This window comes from Gorilla gorilla, chromosome 4 (assembly GCF_029281585.2).
Source record: "Gorilla gorilla gorilla isolate KB3781 chromosome 4, NHGRI_mGorGor1-v2.1_pri, whole genome shotgun sequence".
NCBI classification, from domain to species: Eukaryota; Metazoa; Chordata; class Mammalia; order Primates; family Hominidae; genus Gorilla; species Gorilla gorilla.
In genome coordinates this window covers 151273033-151295339 of record NC_073228.2, presented here as the reverse complement: position 1 = coordinate 151295339, position 22307 = coordinate 151273033, and the positions used below count along the sequence as shown (strand labels likewise).

Sequence of the window (22307 nt, the reverse complement as noted above, 5' to 3'; positions counted from 1 at the left end):
AATCAAATCTAATTGCCCAAATGGGAATTTATTTTAAATAACCACCTGCACCTTCATCTGGATTTTAAAAGGATCTTGAATCCCCACTGAGAAGGTCACAGTCTGCGCTTTGTTAATGCAGGTAACAAAATATTTGATTTTGGAAGTCTCATTCTTCATTTTATATCCTCTTTATAGGATTATAGTTTTTACTCTGAGCTGCTGGAATGTCTGCGGAGTGTGGAACAGATGTGTCTTAAGCGCTGTTCTCAGGCTGACTTTATTGACTGGGAAGAAGTCCATGGAGGGCTTTGGTTTCTCTGAGAGGCATGTTCTCATTACCTCAGATAGACAAAGGTGGTAATTTATGTTCTGTAAGTTGAAGACTAGGGGAGGAAAATTAAAATGGAGACCAACATCTCTAGTAGGCTTTTAGCTCAAGATTCTATCTTTTCATTCCCTATTTTACTTTGCATCTGTCATTCTTAACATTCCTTATAGCATTTATTACATCTTCCAGTTCTCTCTCCCCGCCCTTTCCTCTCTTTCTCCTTTTCTCCCTCCTTTCCTTCCTTTCTTTTTTCTTTTTCCTTTTTTTTCTTTTTTTTTATTTTGAGACCAAGTCTCACTCTGTTGCCTAGGCCGGAGTGCAATGGTGCGATCTTGGCTCACTGCAATCTCTGCCTCCCAGGTTCAAGTGATTCTCCTGCCTCAACCTCCCAAGTAGCTGGCATTACAGACGCCTGCCATGATGCCTGGCTAACTTTTTTCTTTTTCTTTTTGTATTTTTAGTAGAGACAGGGTTTCACCATGTTGGCCAGGCTGCTCTCAAACTCCTGACCTCAGGTGACCCACCCGCCTCGGCCTCCCAAAATGCTGGGATTACAGGCGTGAGCCGCCACACCTGGCCCCCATCCTTCTTTCTTCTTCCCTCCTTTCCTCCCTCCCTTCCTCCCTACCTTTTTCCCTCCCTCTCTTTTGCTTTCTCTCTCTCTTTTTACTTCCTTCCTTTATTCATTTCTTTGTTCCTCTCTCTTTCCTTCTCCTTCTCCCACACTGAGTTTTTTATGGTTAGTTTTCCTAATCAGTATCATACCCTAGTGAAGGAAAAGATGTTAGACTTATATCACACTTTAAAGTCCTGTGCCAAGCTGGATTGCAAAGTAGATCCCTTTATAAACATTAACACATTCAGGCCATTAAGGGGCAGGTGTATTGCACTGATTTTATAAGTAGTGGCTTGAAAGTTACTGAATTCCTAAAGCTACCTACCTGAGAGAACTGGACGCAGTTTGGACACTGGAACAAATTCAGTATCAAATAGAGAAGAGAGCCCTGTCAGAAAGAGCTGCTTGTCATAAGGTTTAAAGACACTTGGTACAGTGGCCTAGGAGAAATCAGTGATGTGCCAGGAGATGGGAGACATGGGTTTACTTCAAATTGGAACTAATCTCCTCTGTCATGTGGAGAAGGTCACTCACCTCTCTGTATATATCTCCCCATTTGGAAAATAGAAATAGTCTCTCACCAACATACTTAAGGCTTAAAAACATTCAAAGTATTATAAATAATATTAATGGAATAAATGTAATACTTATTAGCTATTTACTTGTGTGCTAGATTATACACGCACACACACACGCACACTGGCAGCCACCCTGTGATGTGAGCTGAGTATTACTATCCACTCTGGGCTGATGAAAAAAAATGATGCTCTGAGAGGTTAAGTCCCAACTCAAGATCACACACGTAGTTAAGTGGTGTGTCTGATTCTCCCAGCAGTGGCAAAACCTAGCTGGACCCAAACTTGCCAGCTGGTATGCCTAGAACCCTGCTGGGCTGCAAGACAGTGACACACTTAGCTCTTGGTAGCTGTGCAGGGCCTAAGGCAGGTCAGTGGCGGGTTGCTTCAGGCTCTGAATACGTTCATTTTGGGTTCCAGATACCCTTCAGATTACCACAGCATGCCCTAGTGATATCATCATTCTTTATATATATATATATAATTACATTAGAAAGATTGCTAACTTTGTAGACAAGACCATTTGACCTCCTCAGACATCAGCTCATGGACGCTTGGCAGTCTTGGCTGCCAGGAACAGAAGGTGAAGAGGCCCACTGAGCCATATTCATCACTGAGAGAACTTTTATTTTATTTTATTTTAAGTTCTGGGATACATGTACAGGATGCACAGGTTTGTTACATAGGTAAACATGTGCCATGGTGGTTTGCTGCATCTATCAACCCATCACTTAGGTATCAAGCCCAGCATTCATTAGCTATTTATCCTGATGCTCTCCCTCCTCCCCGCACCCCACCCACCGTGACAGGCCCCAGTGTGTGTTGTTTTCCTCCCTGTGTCCATGTGTTCTCATTGTTCAGCTCCCACTTATAAGTGAGAACATGTAGTGTTTGATTTTCTATTCCTGTGTTAGTTTGCTAAGGATAATGGCTTCCAGCTCCATCCATGTCCCTGCCAAGGAGAGAGCAACTTTTAATCAGAGATGTTGGGTTTGTTCATTTTGTTGGCTTTTGATCCTAGCATGTGTTAATCTATCAGGCTCATCCATGAATTCATAGACAAACACTTTTTTGTGTCCAGTGGGGTTTGATTTTATGTGACCTGGGGATGGTCAGTGGTTATGTCATACCCCACGCTCACATTCCCCAGTGCCAAGCCTAAGAATTGCCTTTCAGATTCCTCTTTGTTGATGACTGATTTGCCTAGGCCGCCATTTGTAGTGGATCCCCCTTCCATGGAAAGAGTTAAAATTGGGGAAGATAGCAGGGCAAGCTGAAGACCCATAGAGGAAGCATTTATTTGAGCTCTTTAAGTTCAGGTTTTGATATTTTTGCTCTGCATGGTGAAAACAAATTAATAATGTTAATATTTGTAGCCCATGGAGAAAACTCTTCTTAATCTCTTCTCTGAAACCTACACCAGGCCTATCATTCATCTTTGGGCTCTGTTTAGATTCCTGATTATTGAGCCAGAAAGATTTTATTTAATTACTATTTGAAAAGTTTCCAATGACACCATCTCAATGGTGTTAATTCCACTTGGATCAGTGCTTACTATCCCCCTGATGTTCATAGGGCTGGAGATAGCATTTGCCCCTTTGCTGACATTTCATGCGTGTTGAAGGGAGTGATGATCACACCAGTGGCTCAGGGCTGCGTGTCCTTAGGCTGGTCATATTTCATAACTGGTCTCAGTTCAGACAGAAACTGGCCCCTTTCCAAAACCCAGTTTAGTTCAGCTCTTTGCTGGGAAGATAAAGAAAATCAGGAAAGCATTGAGTTATGAGAGGGAGGGTACTCTTACAGTTACCAAGATTGTTATTATTATGAAGTTCCTGTTGAAGATGTTCTGTCACCTTCCTGGACACACATAGAACTGTTGGGTGGGGTTGGGGGCAGGCAGGAGGGCAGTGGTTCCTTGTGCTGGTCTGTGACTTGGTACTGGGCTGCCTGATGGCTGCATAAGGAGCTTATAAAAATGCAGATTTGGTGATGTAGAGCACAGCCTGGGAATATGTATTTTTCTAATGTGTACACACTAGTTTGGAAGCACAGACCTAGGACTGCCTCATATAATTTTGCAGTACTGTTAAAATAGTATATCACAAAGCCATCATTTATTTTCTCAAAACTCTAATTTTTGGCCGCTTCCCACAATATTCTGACCCAGACACCTTTACATCATGTGGATATAATACAACCTCCTGTGTCCCACCCTTCACCTATTCATTCAACCAATATGGAATAGCTGTCTAGGATGAGCTCCAGGAACTAAGGTAGAAATATCAAAAGATACATTGTTCCAGGACTAAAGGAGTCTTTGGTTTAGTCAGGAGATAACTTGAGTAATAAATAAATCAGCTACAGTAGAACATTGTTATTTTTCCAACTAACTTGCAGTGGGAGCAGATGAAATTTGCTGGAAGATCAGGTCACACATCGTGGAGGAAAAGCCCTTTGGAGCCTTGACAAAGCAGATGACTGCTAGACGCCAGGTGATTATATGAGAAGGCAGAGAGAACATTTTTGTAAATGCCTAGTGGACAGAGAGCCTGATAATGTGACAAGAACTGCATGTTTTGTCATTTTAAAATATAGGCCACACATGATAGAAATGAAGGTGGACATATTAACAGACCAGATCATGAGGGGCTTGTATATCATGTGTGGTGGACCTTTGTATTTGACCTCATAGGCATGTCTTCCTTGCCACATATGTAGTTTGTTTTGGAACACTTAATTGATCTGTATCTTTAAAAAAATAATTTCCCCTGACAATATGATATGATGAAATTTCTTCTTATGCAATACCTTAGAAGAGCAGGGGAAGCTAGGTGGTAATTTTCTGTATCCCAGATGGGGCCTACCTTCAAATCTCATTCTCTGGCCCTTTCATTTCTGAAGCCAGAAGTCAGCTGGTTTTGGGGCTCCGTCCTCCATAAAATTTATATCCTCTTTGAAAGCTGATGTTCTCAAACAGGGGCTACAGAATCAGCATCAAGGGAATGATGACCATGTTTGGCCCTGCATATGATGTCTCCCTGCCCTTGACCCCTTAATCAGTGACTCTTAATCCTCATAGTCAAATAGCCATGGAGAACATTGGCCCTGAGCAGTGCATTCTAGAGCTGACTTCTCAACACAGGTCTTCACCGCTCTGCTTGCAATCCTGACATATGTCTCAGTGTATTTTCATTCAAACTCAAACTCTTACCAAACCCAGCATGAATAGCCTGCCTACCTCCCCAACCTGATTTAATGCCACTTTCTTCCTTGAACCCTAAGCTCCTTCCACATTGAGCTTTTTCAGGTTTTCAGAGAAACAAAACTTAGTCCTACCTCTAGGCTTGTGCACATGCTATTCCTTCTACCTAGAGAAGTTCTTCACCCCCACCCCCATCTAAATTGCTCTTCCCTGAAAAGACATTTTCCAGCCTCTAAACAAGCCCACTCCCCTGTATTTTGTGACACTTAATATAATTTTAGATTGCTTGATTTGTTTTGTCTACTTTATTTCTCTATTGCCAGACTTTCCCTTTAAGCTCCATAAAAGCAATGACCTGGGAATGAATGGATGGATGAATGGATGGATGGACGGATGGATGGATGGATGGATGGTTGGTTGGAGTTGAAATCTCTCTGTGAAGTTGAATTCTTCACAAAGTCCACCCTCTCATTCTTTATTCATGCTGTAGCTACACTCAGCCAGACTCCTGGGAATTGTTTTCTCCTCCATGAACCCAACAAAGCTTCATCCATCCCTCATACTTCAGTCTAAGCTACATTCATTTAATGAAACTTGTGATCTGTCAGGTTGACACTGATTTGTCCCTCTCCTGACTTATATATAAAGTATATGTTTACTTTGTTAATACTTCATTAACTTTGTTAATAACTTGCATTGTTTCCTGTTGGGTAACTCAAATTTCATCTAAGTTATAATTTTTAAAAAGGCTTTATTTTTCTCATAATTAAAGCCATAAAGAAATGCACTCAGAAAATGTGAGGAATATTGAGTATAATGAGATAAATATAAATCCTGCATAATTTCTCCACTGTAAGTTAAATACTATAGATACTTTGCCTTTTTCCCTTCTAGCGGTTTTATTACACATTTTACAACATTGTGTGTACTTGTGCATACATTTGTAAGTATCCTGAATTTTAGACATAACCATGATCTGAGCATGCCCTCGTGTAATTGCAAATACTTTTAAAAGCTTCTTTCCTTGTATGCCTAACCATAAGTTCTATTTTTGAGAATCACCATTGAGTGTCAACAGAGTACTAGAGAGTGCACTAGCCACTGAGGCATATGTTATCCCACTTTAAATATTTAGTGCCTACTGAATCAGAAAATATAATATAAAGAATGTCTCACTTACTTGAGTAGATATGTTTCCAGGTGGCTATAATATTAATAGATTGCAGAAGCAAGAGGTGAAACTCTAGAATAATTTGAATTAAGGGCAAACAAGAAAGACTGGATCCCCAACAAATACACCTACTTTAAATGTTGAGTGCATTGAGCACACATATGTCTTTGGTAAATGTGTTTCTACTAGACATCTAGAACAATGAATTGGGAAAACCTTGGCAGATCACTCTTCTCTGAAATCATACCTGTGATAACAACTCATGTTTTCCTTCTTTTCTAGAGTGACCGTCTCCTCATCAAGGGAGGCAGAATCGTCAATGATGATCAGTCCTTTTATGCTGATATTTACATGGAAGATGGCTTAATAAAGTATGTATATGGAATTCTTCTCTTTATTGTTTTGCACTTCCTCTCTTCATTAATGGCTCATAAAGAAGCTTGGATTACATGAATGTAGTGAAAAAAATCTTAATTTAATCAACAGAATGAAGTGAGATACTGAGGGCAACTTTGGGCAGAAAGTATTGATGAGCATTCTATGGGTCATGGAAAAGTGGAAGATGTGGCCATCATCCTTAAGGATACTGGAAAATGTGCACAAATTACAGCACCCTAAAAATATAAGGCTTTGTGCAATAAGTATCAAAGGAGTTGAAGTCGGGATAAGTGATTTAGAAGTACAAAGAAGAAGAAATTCATTTAGAAGTAACGCTTTGGGGTAGAGAGAGTATTTAATCTGAACCTTGACTTAAGGGTAGGACTTAGATGGGCAGAGCACCGATAGGACATAGATTTCATGCAAGATTTGCAAATAAATTCATTAGGGATGTAGACTTACATTCTAAAATGTATACTATTAGATGCCTGTAAGTGGCACAGCCAGGTAAGTTTTATGTGTAGGTTTCCTACGTAGTGAACTTTAAAAGAAGATTTGATTTACATAGTGTTTCATCACAAAAAACAAAGTACACTACCCTGCTAAGATGTTGTAAAAGACTGGGTGTATCCAACCCATTCTATTAGCCCTGTCTGGCCTCTTTTAGTTTTATTTTTATATGACTTAACTTCATTGACTAGCTAAAGATTTTGGTTACAAGAGATCTCTTGCTTATCTTTGAAAAATTGGCTTAGATATAGTTTTCTTCAGGCAAACGTTTTTTACCAGCCCCCAAGTCTAGGCTAGCTTTCCCTTCTGTGTGCTTTCAAAACAGCTTGCGCTCGGCTGGGCATGGCAGCTGTAATTAAGTGCCTGTAATCCCAGCACTTTGGGAGGCCGAGGCGGGCAGATCACTTGAGCTCAGGAGTATGAGATCAGCCCGGGCAACATGGTGAAACTCTGTCTTTACTAATACAAAAATTACCGGGTGTGGTGGTGTATGCCTGCAGTCCCAGCTACTCAGGGACCTGAGGCAAGGGAATCACTTGAACCCAGGAGGTAGAGGTTGCAGTGAGCCAAGATGGCGCCACTGCACTCCAGCACTCCATCCTGGGTGACAGAGCTAGGCTCTGTCTCAAAAACAAACAAACAAATAAACAAACAAACAAACAAAACCAGCTTGTGCTTTCATCAATCATAGCAATTCTGACACTGTTAGTCTCCTTTGAGAGTAAGGAGACTTACTTACTCTCATATCTTACATATCTTGTTTATTCCACATCCCCAATTCTTAACCCAGGACTTAGCACAAAAAAATTTGATAAGAGCTACTTTTTATTGAATCTGTAGTATGTGCCAGGCACAATGTTAAATGTTTTGCATGCTTTCTCTCAATCAGCCAGCAGCCCTCTGAAGTAAGTACTGTACTATTATTATCCTGTTTCCTGAGATGAGGAGAAAGCAGCACATAGAGAGTAAATAACTTGCTAAAAGTTAATGTATTAGTCAAATAACATTGAATGAATGAGTGAGTGAATGAATGAATGAATGAACAAATCCAAGAACAAAAAATATTTGTTCATAGTTACCTTGCCAATTTACATTATTACTTTCTTATATTGGAAGTAAGAAAAATGGAAACAATGGGAAAGCCAAAATATATGACAATAATTTCTTCAAAATATAAGCCACAATTGATTTTATGTTTTTCTATTAACTAAAAAATTATTATATATAGTTGGCTCTATTCAGAGGTAGCAAGCTCTCTCATTTGGAGAGAATGGGAAAAATTTGTTACCAAATGCTTCCTCATTTCAGAGTTCATCATAGGCAGCACTAATTGTTCATAGAACTTTTTTATTATTATTATTATTATTACACTTTAAGTTCTGGGATACATGTGCAGAACGTGCAGGTTTGTTACATAGGTATACATGTGCCATGGTGGTTTGCTGCACCCATCAGCCTGTCATCTACATTAGGTATTTCTCCTATTGCTATCCCTCCCCTTTCCCCCACCCCCGACAGGCCCTGGTGTTTGATGTTCACCTCCCTGTGCCCATATGTTCTCATTGTTCAAGTCCCACTTATAAGTGTGAACATGCGGTGTTTGGTTTCCTGTTCCTGTGTTAGTTTACTAAGAATGATGGTTTCCAGCTTCATCCATGTCCCTGCAAAGGACATGAACTCATTCTTTTTTTATGGCTGCATAGTATTTCATGATGTATATGTGCCACATTTTCCTTATCCAGTCTGTCATCAATGGGCATTTGGGTTGGTTCTAAGTCTTTGCTGTTGTGAATAGTGCTGCAATAAACATACGTGTGCATGTGTCTTTATAGTAGAATGATTTATATTCCTCTGGGTATATACCCAGTAATGGGATTGCTGGGTCAAATGCTATTTCTGGTTCTAGATCCCTGAGGAATTGCCACACTGTCTTCCACAATGGTTGAACTAGTTTACACTCCCACCAACAGTGTAAAAGCATTCCTATTTCTCCAAATCCTCTCCAGCATCTGTTTTTTCCTGACTTCTTAATGATCGCCATTCTAACTGGTGTGAGATGGTATCTCATTATGGTTTTGATTTGCATTTCTCTAGTGACCAGTGATGATGAGCTTTTTTTCATATATTTTTGGCCACATAAATGTCTCCTTTTAAGAAGTGTCTGTTCATATCCTTTGCCCATTTTTTTGATGGGGTTGTTTGTTTTTTTCTTGTAAATTTGTTTAAGTTCCTTGTTGATTCTGGGTATTATCCCTTTGTCAGATGGATAGATTGCAAAAATTTTCTCCCATGCCTGTTCACTCTGATGATAGTTTCTTTTGTGTGCAGAAGCTCTTTAGTTTAATTAGATCCTGTTTGTCTATTTTGGCTTTTGTTGCCGTTGCTTTTGGTGTTTTAGTCATGAAGTCTTTGCCCATGCCTATGTCCTGAGTGGTACTGCCTAGGTTTTCTTCTAGGGTTTTTATGGTTTTACGTCTTACATTTAAGTCTTTAATCCATCTTGAGTTAATTTTGTACAAGGTGTAAGGAAGGGGTCCAGTTCCTGTTTTCTGCATATGGCTAGCCAGTTTTCCCAACACTGTTTATTCAATAGGAAATCCTTTTCCCGTTGCTTATTTTTGTCGGGTTTGTCAAGGATCAAATAGTTGTAGATGTGTGGTGTTATTTCTGTGGCCTCTGTTCTGTTCCATTGGTCTATGTATCTGTTTTGCTACCAGTACCATGCTGTTTTGGTTACTGTAAAATTATAGTGTAGTTTGAAGTCAGGTAGTATGATGCCTCCAGCTTTGTTCTTTTTACTTAGGATTGTCTTGGCTATACAAGCTGTTTTTTAGTTCCATATGAAATTTAAAGTAGTTTTTTCTAATTCTGTGAAGAAAATCAATGGTAGCTTGATGGGAATAGCATTGAATCTATAAATTACTTGGGGCAATATGGCCATTTTCATTATATTGATTCTTCCTATCTGTGAGCATGGATTTTTTTCCCATTTGTTTGTGTCTTATTTCCTTGAGCAGTGGATTATAGTTCTCCTTGAAGAGGTCCTTCACATCCCTTGTAACTTGTATTCCTAGGTATTTTATTCTCTTTGTAGTAATTGTGAATGGGAGTTTGCTCATGATTTGGCTCTCTATTTGTCCATTACTGGTGTATAGGAATGCTTGTGATTTTTGCACATTGATTTTTATCCTGACACTTTGCTGAAGTTGCTTATCAGCTTAAGGAGTTTTTGGGCTGAGATGATGGGGTTTTCTAAATATACAATTATGTCATCTGCAAACAGAGACTATTTGACTTCCTCTCTTCCTATTTGAATACGCTTTATTTCTTTCTCTTGTCTGATTTCCCTGGCCAGAACTTCCAATACGATGTTGAATAGGAGTGGCGCTACGGCCATACCACCCTGAACATGCCTGATCTTGTCTGATCACAGACAAGATGTTTGTCTGTCTGTGAATATTTGTGGAATACTTGTTATGTGCCAGGCAATTTTTTGAGATATTGGACTCATGCTATGTCACACGGTATGGTACTCATTATCAAGGCCCAAATCATCATGCTGTCTTCCCCCGGGACCTTTTAGTCTTTTAGGGGAACTGAGATATCTGTATATATGCAAAGGACCTAGCATTACCAAGGAGTGGCATATCAAGTATTATATTCATAGAACAGGTGAGATTCAGAGAAGAGAGTGGACTGATTATTAATTATAGTAGCTGACATTTATTGAATTCTTAGTTACCTAACAGTGTTTTATGAGCTTAACATATATTCACATTTAATCTGCAGCACAACCCTATGGAGGAGGCATCTTTATTACATTTTGCAGAGGAAAGAATTGAAGCATGGTAAGGTAATTTGGCCAAGGTTATACAGCTAGTAGCTAGCAGAGCCAGGATTGTGAATCCAGATAGCCCACATCCAGTCTCACTCATTATTAGACTTGGATTTTGCTAGAAACTTGATGAAGGAGGGAAGATGGAAGCTGAGCCTTGAGGGATTAATGCGGCCTTCGTTGGTGGAGCAGTGACGAAGGGGGAAGCCATTTCTATTTCAGGCTTGGTATTAAACTAGTTGTCAAAATGGATGAAAACACACACACAAGCCAGGCAACTCTTCATGCCCTTGGTTCTCAATTTTCCTTAAAGGAGAACCTGTGAGAGAGAAAAATGAGAACAGAATTGGCCAGTATCTGAACTAGAATGGACTTAGGATCAGAGGCTGCATTTTACCAGTATATTTTGAATTATGGTGGCTCTGGAATGGCCAAGTGGTGATGTGGTAAAGTTGAACTCTTAGAGATGTCAGGAATACTTTATTTTAGTTGCAGAACTTGGAGTTTGAGAGGCCAGTGGTAGACTTCTTACTGCCCCAAGAGAGTGTCTTTCTTGGCTGTCCATGGACAAAAGGGGAAAATATTCATGCAATGGACAGTGAGGTACAGATATCCCAAGGTAGGAGATTTTTAATGGTCATATAGAGGCTTATGAATCATAGGTCTCCCTGTTATCCATAGTGGACATGTTTAACCAGCTATTTTAATCAAAAATGTGATACCACGTATAAGCCAAGCAATACTGGCTGATCTATAAGCAGCATTGTGTGGGGACTAGTTGTATTTGTCACTTTCCTTGGAGGCTTGCCTTTGAGATACTCATTGGCTTACTTCTGCCTGAGTCTCCCCCGTATTCCTCCCTAAGATGCTCTGAAGCTTCCTGGGTGAAGCCGTGTCTAGTGGAGGTTCTCATAATCACTCAGCTCAGCTAAAAGCTTCTACTGGGACACTGACCATGTCATAAAGGCAGCTGGTGCTGGAGGCATCTTCATCTTTGACTTCCTCCTGGTGAATCTGCCATCAGCTGTGATTGGCTGATAAATGATCAGGAAAGGGTGGAATTGGGAGTGAAGACTTAGGCAGGAAATAACCCAGACAGAATCTTTTGTTAGGAGCAAAGATGACCCCACTTAAAAGATAGCTGAGTTCCCATACCTGTTCTTTAAATGATTTACTATTATCTTCTTCAGTCTCTTCTAACAGTGCACTATTTTATACTCTTTAGATTCTTCTCCAAATGTTATTTCTCACCTTAACTTAAAGAACAAAATGAAAGGAATAATAAAAATATTTATATGAAAAAAGTATTACACACACTATATTCTAGACACTATCAAACCCCTGGGGTTATACTACTAAACCAGGACACGTGGTCCCACCGAATGGCATATCAGATCATTCTGTGACTATAAACATTGTTTTCTATGTATATCTATCTTTGTTTATAGATTGCTAAGCTTGTGAGTCACTTGCAAAGTTTAATTTGATAAATACAAGTAACACTGTTTAAAATCCTTATACCACTATATTTGTCTTGGAAATTGCACTTTTAAATGACCAAGTGTTTGATCATTTTTTTGTTTGTTTGTTTCACCAGACAAATTGGAGACAATCTGATTGTTCCTGGAGGAGTGAAGACCATCGAAGCCAATGGGAAGATGGTGATCCCTGGAGGCATCGATGTCCATACTCACTTCCAGATGCCATATAAGGGAATGACCACAGTAGATGACTTCTTCCAAGGGACAAAGGCGGCCTTAGCGGGTGGCACCACCATGATCAGTAAGTCTTCATATTTTACACACTCCTGTTTCTCAGAAGTGTGTGTTTAATGAATGTATTATCTCCAGAACTCTCTTACTATAACTTGTATACTTGTCCCAGTTCAGTTTATAGATGTGTTGCCTGATGGGACCTGAGAAAAGCAGATTGAGCTGAGGAAATGGGCAGCTCCCTGTAACTAAAGAGGAGATTCATGAGGCTCTTGGTCATGGCAGCACCTGCCCTCTTGTCTACCTTAGCAGCAGGCGTTGGCTCCTGCAATGAGTGGAGAATAGGAAATAGCATCTCCGGGCTAGTAAGAGGTGAAAGTAGACTTAAAAAGTTATGGATAGAAGATGAAACATTATTTCAAAACTGCCCACTTGGGTCTGAGAAAGGAGGGCAGAGCAGCGTGAATGGAGCTAAGGAGTATCATGGAGAGAGGGATTATGGAGAATTACATTTCTTGGAAATTTTGTAAACTTCAGTGGGTAAAGCTGTGTCTGGTGGAGGTTTTCAAAATCGCTGAGCTTGGTTTAAAGCTTCTACTGGGACGCTGGTCATGTCATAAAAGCAACTGGTGCTGGAGGCATCTGCATCTTTGACTTCCACTTGCATTTAGTGCTTATGGTCTGCGCTGTATTTTGACCAATTCATATCTTTAACATTTGGCAAGCTGTAGGAGTGGTTTCTCTTGTTTTTAAATTTTGTTTTGTTTTTTTTTTTTCCTATTGCAATTCCAAAAAAAATCTAGGGAGTTGCATGCCATTGGATTACTGAACCAATAGCATTCCAGGGCAGTCCTTCCTGTCCCAAAGGAATCCTGATGAATTGGGTCCCATCCCAGTGCTGGCCCCAAACTTGGTCAGGCAGAGAGCACTGTTTATTTTAACACCATATACATCCCCTGAGAACACAGGACAGCCTGAGCTGTAGAATTATTCACTGTCTTTTACTTCCTTTTGACAGGAGCATAAGCAGGGTTCAGCTTCACCTAGTTGGGTGTGGAAGCCCAGAAAAATTGCACCAAAGCCATAAAAGGTGCTATTCAGGGTGCAATTCTCCAGCTGAAGGGTGGAAGCCTGCTGACTTCTCAGCAGCTGCCTGCTGATGAAAGCCCTGGTGTTGCCCCAGACATTAGTAATGTAGCTCCATGCATTTGCTTTCCGATAAGTGCACTCAGGCTGCCTTTGATAGAAGACTACGGGAATGAGTGATCTTGGCTTGGCTTTCTGCCATCTGGGCAAGGAGTTGGACCTGTTTGGCATCCTTGAGATTTGTATTATGCTTGGCCATCTGCATTAGGGAAGTCAGATTCCCTGTGACTAGAGTAAAACTTACAAAGAACCACAAAAGCAATTGTGTCCTTCATAGATAAATTAGGAAACCTAGAGATGCAAAAAGAAAATAAACCTCCTAATCCCACATCGCTGTTAGAGTTTGGCTGTATATTGTACACATTTTTAAAATCCTATTTGGCCAAACTAGGATCACAGTATATGTACTATATTTTAACCTTCCATTTTTGCTAAATAATATGTCATGGATATCTTTGCATTCATTTTTGTTCTACCCCAACATTTAAAGTGGATTCCTACTCATCCATTTTATAAAGGATTTATGTATTTAACCTAACTTCTCTATTGTTAACAATTTCAATTGTTTCCAATTTGTCACTTAGATAAATAAGTAGCAAACATCCTTGGAACCAAAATTTTGTATACAGCCTCATTTATTTCCCTAGGAATAATTCGTAGGTGTGGCAATAAATATTGGGTTAAGGTTTGAAAAATGTCCAGGTTTTTTATGTATATTTCAAAACTGCTCTCTGGAAAGTTGTCCTTAGCTGTACTTTGTCCTTACTTGTACTTTGCCTCAGCTGTTCAGGGGAACTATGAAAGTGTAACTTTTGCCTTTTCTTCATCAACTGTAGATGCCATTGTTTAAAAAAAATGTATCCATGGTTGCGGGTGAAAGAGTAGATTTGGGCCTCAAAGAAACCAGATTCTTGACAAGAAGTTTCCATGGAAATAAGATCTGCGGGCCCAGTATCAGGTTTATGTAACTGACACCAGCTTTGTCCTATAGCAGAGAGCCTCAATGTCTTATGCCCTAACTTAGCTTTAAACCTCGCTTTCGCGCTTGGAAGAGAGTCTGACTTTTTTCACTAGCAGTGACCTCCCCACAGTACTAGTAATAATGACACATAGTAGGCACTCATTGATGGCTAACATTTATTGAGCACTTACCATGAGCCAGGCATTAGATGAAGTACTTTACATGCATTTTCCCATTTAATCTTATAAATTCAGAAGAAAGGCACTAGTAACACCCTGACTCCCACCCCACTTGGCACCAACTTAAAGGAAAGAAAACTGAGGTTTAGGGAAGCTAGTAATTTGCCCCAAATCACATAGCTTGGTGACATTTAAGTGATCAGCATTCTTGAAACTATCAGGGAACCCCTTCAAAAGTTAATTCCATGCTCAGGAAATAGAGATTCTGCAGTCACAGCTAAGCAAGCAGGAGCAGGCCTGGGCAGAAGGGAGCAAAGGCTGTGTCTGAGAGTGACTCATCTGGGGTCTCTGTCATTCAGTTGACCATGTGGTGCCTGAGCCTGAGTCCAGCCTGACTGAGGCCTATGAGAAATGGAGAGAGTGGGCTGATGGGAAGAGCTGCTGTGACTATGCCCTGCATGTGGACATCACCCACTGGAATGACAGCGTCAAGCAGGAAGTGCAGAACCTCATCAAGGACAAAGGTGAGCCCGGACATGCCGTCCTCCCTCCTCTCTTAGCTTCTTCTTGCCAGTCCTTCCAACACCATCCACTCATTTCAGTCACTGTCTTTTACTTGGAGCCTGGAACCTTGAGTGTGAGCACTGGATGTAGGGATAACACAATGTTCCAGGCACTTTATTTACTTCTTACAGGATCCCCGTGAGATAGTGATTGTTCCCCACTTTGCAGATGCAGAAACTGAGGCTCAGAATAAGCAGCCCAAGATCATAGCATTAGTAAGCAGTAGGTGTATCCAAGTTCTATGCTCTTCACCTCCATGCAATATTGCCCATTCTGAAGAGGAAGAAACTGAGGTTAGGAGAGGCTAACTAATCTTACATAAGGTTGTATGGCTAGTATGACCTATGAGATTAGGGATTTTTAACCTGTATCATTTTTGCTGTAGAGATCAAACCCTTACTATCATTTAACAATGGCATCCTTAGACAAGGCTAAGGCATTTCTAGGAGCAAGGATGTATTGGTACTCAGGCTGGGAGCTTAGGGTGTGAAAACATGTTCATGTATATGTATATATGTTTCTGTGTGTTTGCCAGCGTGTGTCCTCTCAGTGAGTACATGATTTAGGTTCCACTGTCTTCTTAGATTCCTCCATTCTCTGCTTCTTTTTGATCAACAGATATTGCAAACCCCTCCCCCCCACATACAGGCACACATATGCACAATGTGCTCAGCATTGTAAGGCGGCCTGGGGGTCTTAGAGAAGTGTAAGTAATGGCCTTTGCTGAACACCCAAGGCAGAAGAAAACAGGCTCGTGAAGAACAACAGAATAAATGTCATAGTGTGCAAGAACCATTACCAAAGGAGCAGTCTAGACACAAATGCTAGGAGTCCACTGGAAGAGTGTGCCCTGGGATGGCAGGGAAAGGATGACCCCCTCAGAGGATGATATTTTCTTTCCATCCCCTCCTTACCCCACAAGCCCTGCAAAATCTTTGGTGACACAGAATGTGAGATTAACTCCTTCTTTCTGTATTTGCGTTTACACTGGGCATCTCAACCGGCATAGAAAATTGAATGGCTTTAACACTCACTTCTTTATCAAAGAGCCTGGATCATTCCATGGATAATGTAGAGGCTTTTGGGAAGGGTAGTGTTTGGGAAGACTGCCCTGAGTTGAACCACACTGGGTAGGGAAGTTCTCAAATTACAACCCACTTTTGGCTCAGAATACTGTGGGCTGAGAAGGCTCTAATGGTTAGAGACCAAAATTATCCCCCTTTCCTCAAAATGATTCTCAGTTCCCCAGTCCCACCTATTTCTGTAAATCACTGTATTAGTAGTTTATTTGGGGTGAGATCTAAATAGATCTTTACATATAAACCTTACAACTTAAGATATTTAAGCACAAGGTAGAACCTGCCCATTAGTTCCCTAAGGGTAGGATCTGTATCTTAGTTCTCCTTTCTGATCCAACACCCTGCACAGTAAAATGAACTGATCCCAGGAGATCCATTAATTGGAAACCAAATATGTGCCAAGCCTGGTGCTAAGAGCTTTGTATGTATTCTCTCCTTTAATATTCACAACCACTTTATGAAGTAGGGTATTGTTATTTTTCCGTTTAACAGGTGAGGAAACCGAGGTCTGGAGAGGTTAAGTATCCCAAGCTCACTGAACCAGTATGTGGTGGATTTCAGTGGTGCAGCCGCCAGGGTATGAACACAACTGGTGTGCTAGAGTGATTCTTAATGCCACCTACTACGGCCTTGAGCAATAACGAAGTTTATTGACCTTCTGGGCTAGGGGATGCTGGACAGGGGAGTTTAGAAAGAGGCACAGAAGAAGAGACCATTCTGCTATGACATCTGTTAGGAATTGTTGATTTTATGCGGCAAGGGTGGGCAGAGCAAAATGCTCTTGAAGAATATAAATATCTGCTTTATTTTGGACAGGAGCCTGGGTAATACAGCTGGGTCCTATGGTCGATGGAAGTGGGAGCAAAGGATGGAGGACAGTCATGATAATGTTGTCTTTCTCTTGTTTTTCCTCCTGTCCCTCTTTTGCAGGGGTTAACTCCTTCATGGTTTATATGGCTTATAAGGATTTGTATCAAGTATCTAACACAGAGGTAACAACCCATTTGCTATGTGGTTTGGGGTATCTGGATGGGTTTCCTATTGTTGTTGATGACCTTGGCCCTTGTAACATGAATCACTGTGGTCACTGTGGGAGACCACTGGGCCGGAATGCTTCTTGAAGCCTTTGCAGTCCACGCAACATTTTAAATAAGGTAACAGGCAGGGTGCCCATGGCAAGACAGACAGGGAGCTAGAGTTTCCACTGGCAGCAGCTTTCTTAAACGGCAAGAGGAGGAACATGCCTAAATTTCCATCTACCAAACAAGCTCCAAACCCCTCATAAGCCCAGTGAAAGTGTGAGGCTCTTCACCTGCAGGACCAGGAGGGCCTTCTGCTGATTGGAATAATCCTACTGCCTTGCCTCTGACTCTCCCCCTAAGAAATTCATGACATGTGTTTGCTTTAGACAGAGGCTAAGTTTTCAGAGGAAATACAAGAAATGAATTCCCATGCCTCCTGCTTAGAGGTGAAGGTATGTCTGCCTTCACAGGTTAAGAGATAAGGGTTTCAGTTTTTGCGTTTGTTTCTGGCCTGGCTGTAGTGGTTTTCTGGAGCATTTGTTGAGAAGAATTCTGAGGCTGTCTCTCAGCTCAATGGGAAAATAATTCCATTAAAAATGTGTGCTAGAGGCAGAGGAGAGGAGTTGGTAGTACCTTATTATATATTTGCTCTGCCTGCCTAGGGAACATGGTAGGTTCTTTATATAGTCAGAGTTTCCTGGGATTTCTTTGGACTAGCACTCCTCTTTGGTCATGCCTATGTAATATATATTTCTGCCCTAGTGACTTATTTCCTCTGCTTTATCCCATCTGTTTTAGCTTGGGCTCTGGTAATTGGCCCTTCTGTGGGGCTGCTAAAAGTGCTTGCAAGAGTGACAAACACTCATTTCTATTTCAGCTCTATGAGATCTTCACCTGCCTGGGAGAGCTGGGGGCCATTGCTCAAGTGCATGCTGAGAATGGGGATATCATTGCCCAGGTAACACCGTGCAGCTCCCTGGAGCGTGCTTTGGGTCTACATTCCATTTTCTTCTTCATTTCTTCAGTGCTGCTTGAGCTCTCAATATGTGCAAGGCACCATCATAAGTACCTTGCTAAAAAAGAACCTGCTCCAAGGTACCTCACAATTTAGGTGGAAGAAACAAAAGAGAGGGGAATGTAGACAAGCAATGAAACTAGAAGATGCGGTAAAACAGAAAGAGGGCTGGCCATTGTTGGAGAATCAGAAAAGGCATCCTGAAGAGGAGGATTTCAAATTGGACCATTTAGTGGGAGAGCATTTGCTGATTCTCTTCTGAAAATGTATCAAAGCTACAAGACATTCTCTGTCATAAAGAAAGACCGTAAGGCAGCATTTCTCAGAAGCCAGAGATTGGATCCAAGTCTGTGGAACTCACAGCCTTAGATAATAGAGAATTTAGGTCTCATGAGGAGCAAAGGTCTCACTGGATTCCTAGAAATCATATTGAGGAACTTGAGGAAAGAGTGATGAAAGTGAGGGCCCCAAGGCCCAAATTGATCATTTGTAAGGACGAAGGAAGCAGTTATCTCTCCATCTCCTGGGCTGCTTAATGGAATAGATGGACAGATGTGTCTTAGGAAGGGTTTTGTTTCTCAGAAACATCTCAAGATTGGCCTTTGCTAGGAGGAGACAGCCAGAAAAAAAAAGAGTGAGCTTTCTTCATCCATTTGATAATGTTGGCGACAAGGAACCATTATTCATTCCTTCAAAGAGTATTTCCTGAGCACTTTGTGCCAGGCAGTAGCTATTGAAGTGAGCCAAAACAGATGCATTCCATAGCTCACTAATACTTGGGCTGTGCTTTTATTTTAGAAGTTGTCCAGAACTTGGTGAATGTGGTCAGCAGGGGTGTAGGAACAATGTCTAGGCCTCCCCTCATCTCGGACCATTAGTTTCCTGATAGCAGGTGCCATTTGGTGAGCACTGACTACGGTGTGCCAGGAACTGGTAAATTTTCTGGTGTATTCTCATTTAATTTTCACCCAACCCTTTAAAGATGCTATCATCCTCCCTATTTTATACATGAGACCATCCAGGCTCAGAAAGATTAGGTCAGTGGCCCAAGGATCACAGCAAATAACTAGGAAAATGAAATCTTTGCCCCTAAGGTGATATACCTCAGTGGGTATCTTTACTCAGAGATGGCATATCTGGGATCCCTTGCCTCCCAAGCCCAGCTGCAGGCTTGTGGGCAGGCAGTACCCCAGCCATGCAGGGCTCCAGCTGTTGTGATTTCAGACTCTCCATGTTGTCTTGCTGGTGGGGGAGGTGAGGTAAGTGTACAGTTTCCTCTCACTATGACCAAGGAGGCTAATTAGTCAGGACCCTGACAGCACTTTCGCCCACTTCCACCACACACCCAAAGATAATGAAATCATTTTCTGTAGAGAGCCCAAATGCCTTGGTCCCGTGGGAGGCAACCCAGTGATATTAGAACTGTACTCCTCCCTTTATCCAAGTTTTCAGGGCAGCAGCCAGAGGTCCCAGCCCTGCTTTCAGCTGCCCTGGAAACCAAACTCTCTGGCAGTTAATTCCAGCCCCTGAGGAGGCAGATGGACTTCAATCCAAAGTCTGCGTTCTCAGTTTCTTTCCTCTTGTGAATCCTTAGAGTGGAAGTTTCTCTGGTTTCCCCTCCCGCTACTATTTCCCTACCTTGGGAAGATCTGTTCTCAGTCAGGAAAAGAGTAGGGGCATTTTTCCATTTGGATGAGTTTATTGTGTGTGTTTATTAAATTCAGCTTGAGCAGAAAGATTTTTATCACATTGTTTAAATGAAGGCAGCTGCTATACTCAGAATTTCTTGCTGCACTTATTCAAAAGTGAATATATGAGAGAGGAATCTTTGCCTTTGGGTACAAACAAGGATGATTTTCAAGAATTTCAAGTTGGCAAAACAGTCTAAGAGGACAGCATCTTTAGCCATTCATTCAACAAATATTTGTTGAGCACCTACTATACGCCAAGCCTTGGACGGGGAAGATGTAAAAGACAGGGTTCCTTTCCTCATGGACCAAGCTACAGTTGTGTCATGACCCAAACTGTGATGTAACTGTAGCTGTGATGAATGCCACAACAGGCCCACTGCTATCCCCATGTAAGGTAGCATCAGTGGGGCTTTACTGCTGTTCTTAATCTCTCAGCTATAGGGACATCATGGCTTCAGAATAGGACTTCCTAGCCTGAGTAGTGCATTAGAATCACCAAATTTTTCTAATTCCAGGTATTCTGGAATTAGGAAAAGTCAGTAGCAGAGTTCAGGCAAGTGTATTTTGAAAATAATCCCCTGGTGATTTAAATGTGCTTGGAACCCACCTCTTGAGCTTAGCTTTGTCCTGTGCATTATCCTGGTGCTCTCAAACAAGACAGAAGCACAAGTGTCACCTAAGACAGAGATTCTTTAGTTGGAGACCTTAACCCTTGTGTGACTGGAGGCAATTTAGAGTAGAAACTCACTAGACTTTAGAAGAAATTTAATTCAGTTCAAGTTTCAATAAGTGAGAATGGTAAGAATGAAAAGTGGAGGTGCTTTTCTGGAAAAATAAGCCTGTAACCTTTCTTTGTTTTCTGTAGAGCTGGAGATAGTGACCATTTCACTTCTCATGGTTGCTTTTAGTATGTGCATTTTCCTTTCTACTCCTCTTTTAGAGATTTCTATTATTAAAAACAAAAAACAGAACGTTCTTTTCCAGGTGGTAAGAATCCTTACCTTTCTAAATGCCTCATAGTTTCAAAGTGAGACAAGGCTTGTTGCATTCACCATTTTTCCTATGTGTCTCACACATTACCAGAGTACTCCCAGGTCACTAGGCCAGGCCTGCTGGTGCAGAGGTTCATAGGGACCAGTCTTAATAATTTCAGAGTGAATGCCAGTAACGCTGAAGAAATGGTGGCTTGGGATTTCTGCCAGTTCCAATCAGTTCATGTGTGTGTGCTCACTGCCCAGCTACCTGCTTCTTCCATAAAGAGGCTAGAAGTCTGAGGAATTTAGCCATCAACCACAAGGGACATGCACTTCTTCTGCCATGTCCACAACTTGGTTAAACAGAATTTCACCAAGACACTAACTTAGGTAATGCTGTTTGGAGGCACTATTTTGTTTCGTTAAATTTTGAATCCATTCATTTAAGCCACAGATTTAAAACATCAAAACTCCTGAGTGGCTTATTAAAATATGCATTTCTAGGATTCAACCTGACATCTTCTGATGTTTTAGGCTAGGATGGGTGAGAAATCTGCATTTCTACAAAAACAATTCAGGCAATTCTGATGTAAGTGATGAGTGGCCCACACTTTGGGAAACATAGCACTAAATTATAAGCCCCATGAGGTCAGGGGCTACATTGCTTTAATGCAGGTACTTACCCAGAGCCTAGCAGGAAGCAGTTGCTCAATACATTTTGTTGAGTGAAATGGCTTAAAGAGCATGAGTGAATAAACAAATGAGATAAGCAAGTATAGTTTCAGAGGCAGCTGAGACTGAGAGAGATGAACAATAAGTGACCTGGTATGATTCTTGATGGGCAGTATAGACAAAAAATAGTCTAACAGACAACTATCTTTCTTCTAATAAAAACAAATCACCCTTCAATGTTTTTTCTTTTTATCCTTTTAGTTGAGTCTACCCTATATTGCAACTCCAAATATAGGATTAATACATCTGTTCAACATACGCATATTTATTCTTTAGATCTTTAGATCAGAACATACCAGCGTAATTTTTCCAAATCTCACTTGAGCTTATTGAAGAACTATTTTCTTTTTTCATTTCAGGAGCAAACCCGCATGTTGGAAATGGGGATAACTGGCCCAGAAGGCCATGTACTGAGCAGGCCAGAGGAGGTAAGTTACAGGGGATGAAGGTGCACACACAACGCATGAATAAACATTGTTAAAAGGCAATGAGAATGTGAGTACCAGGTTGCAGTATTGGAACATTTCTTCCAAAGACCACTTCTGATTGACCCTAACTCAAGAGTCCATGAGAAAATTAGAAAGGAATGTAAGAGACATGCTTATTTCTGACCCCTAATCTCCCTACAGATA

General features: G+C 41.1%; 1 protein-coding gene across 2 annotated transcripts in view; it reads left to right on the top strand.

The window, feature by feature from the left end:
• Positions 1–22307, top strand: part of DPYSL3 (dihydropyrimidinase like 3) — a 118742-nt gene that overhangs the window by 79007 nt on the left and 17428 nt on the right. For both annotated transcript variants that reach the window (XM_004042763.5, XM_004042764.5), the window contains exons 2-7: positions 6160–6248; positions 12198–12382; positions 14958–15122; positions 17172–17233; positions 18141–18221; positions 22035–22103. In XM_004042763.5, coding sequence (XP_004042811.1) covers positions 6160–6248; positions 12198–12382; positions 14958–15122; positions 17172–17233; positions 18141–18221; positions 22035–22103 — 651 coding nt within the window. The remainder of the gene's footprint in view (positions 1–6159; positions 6249–12197; positions 12383–14957; positions 15123–17171; positions 17234–18140; positions 18222–22034; positions 22104–22307) is intronic.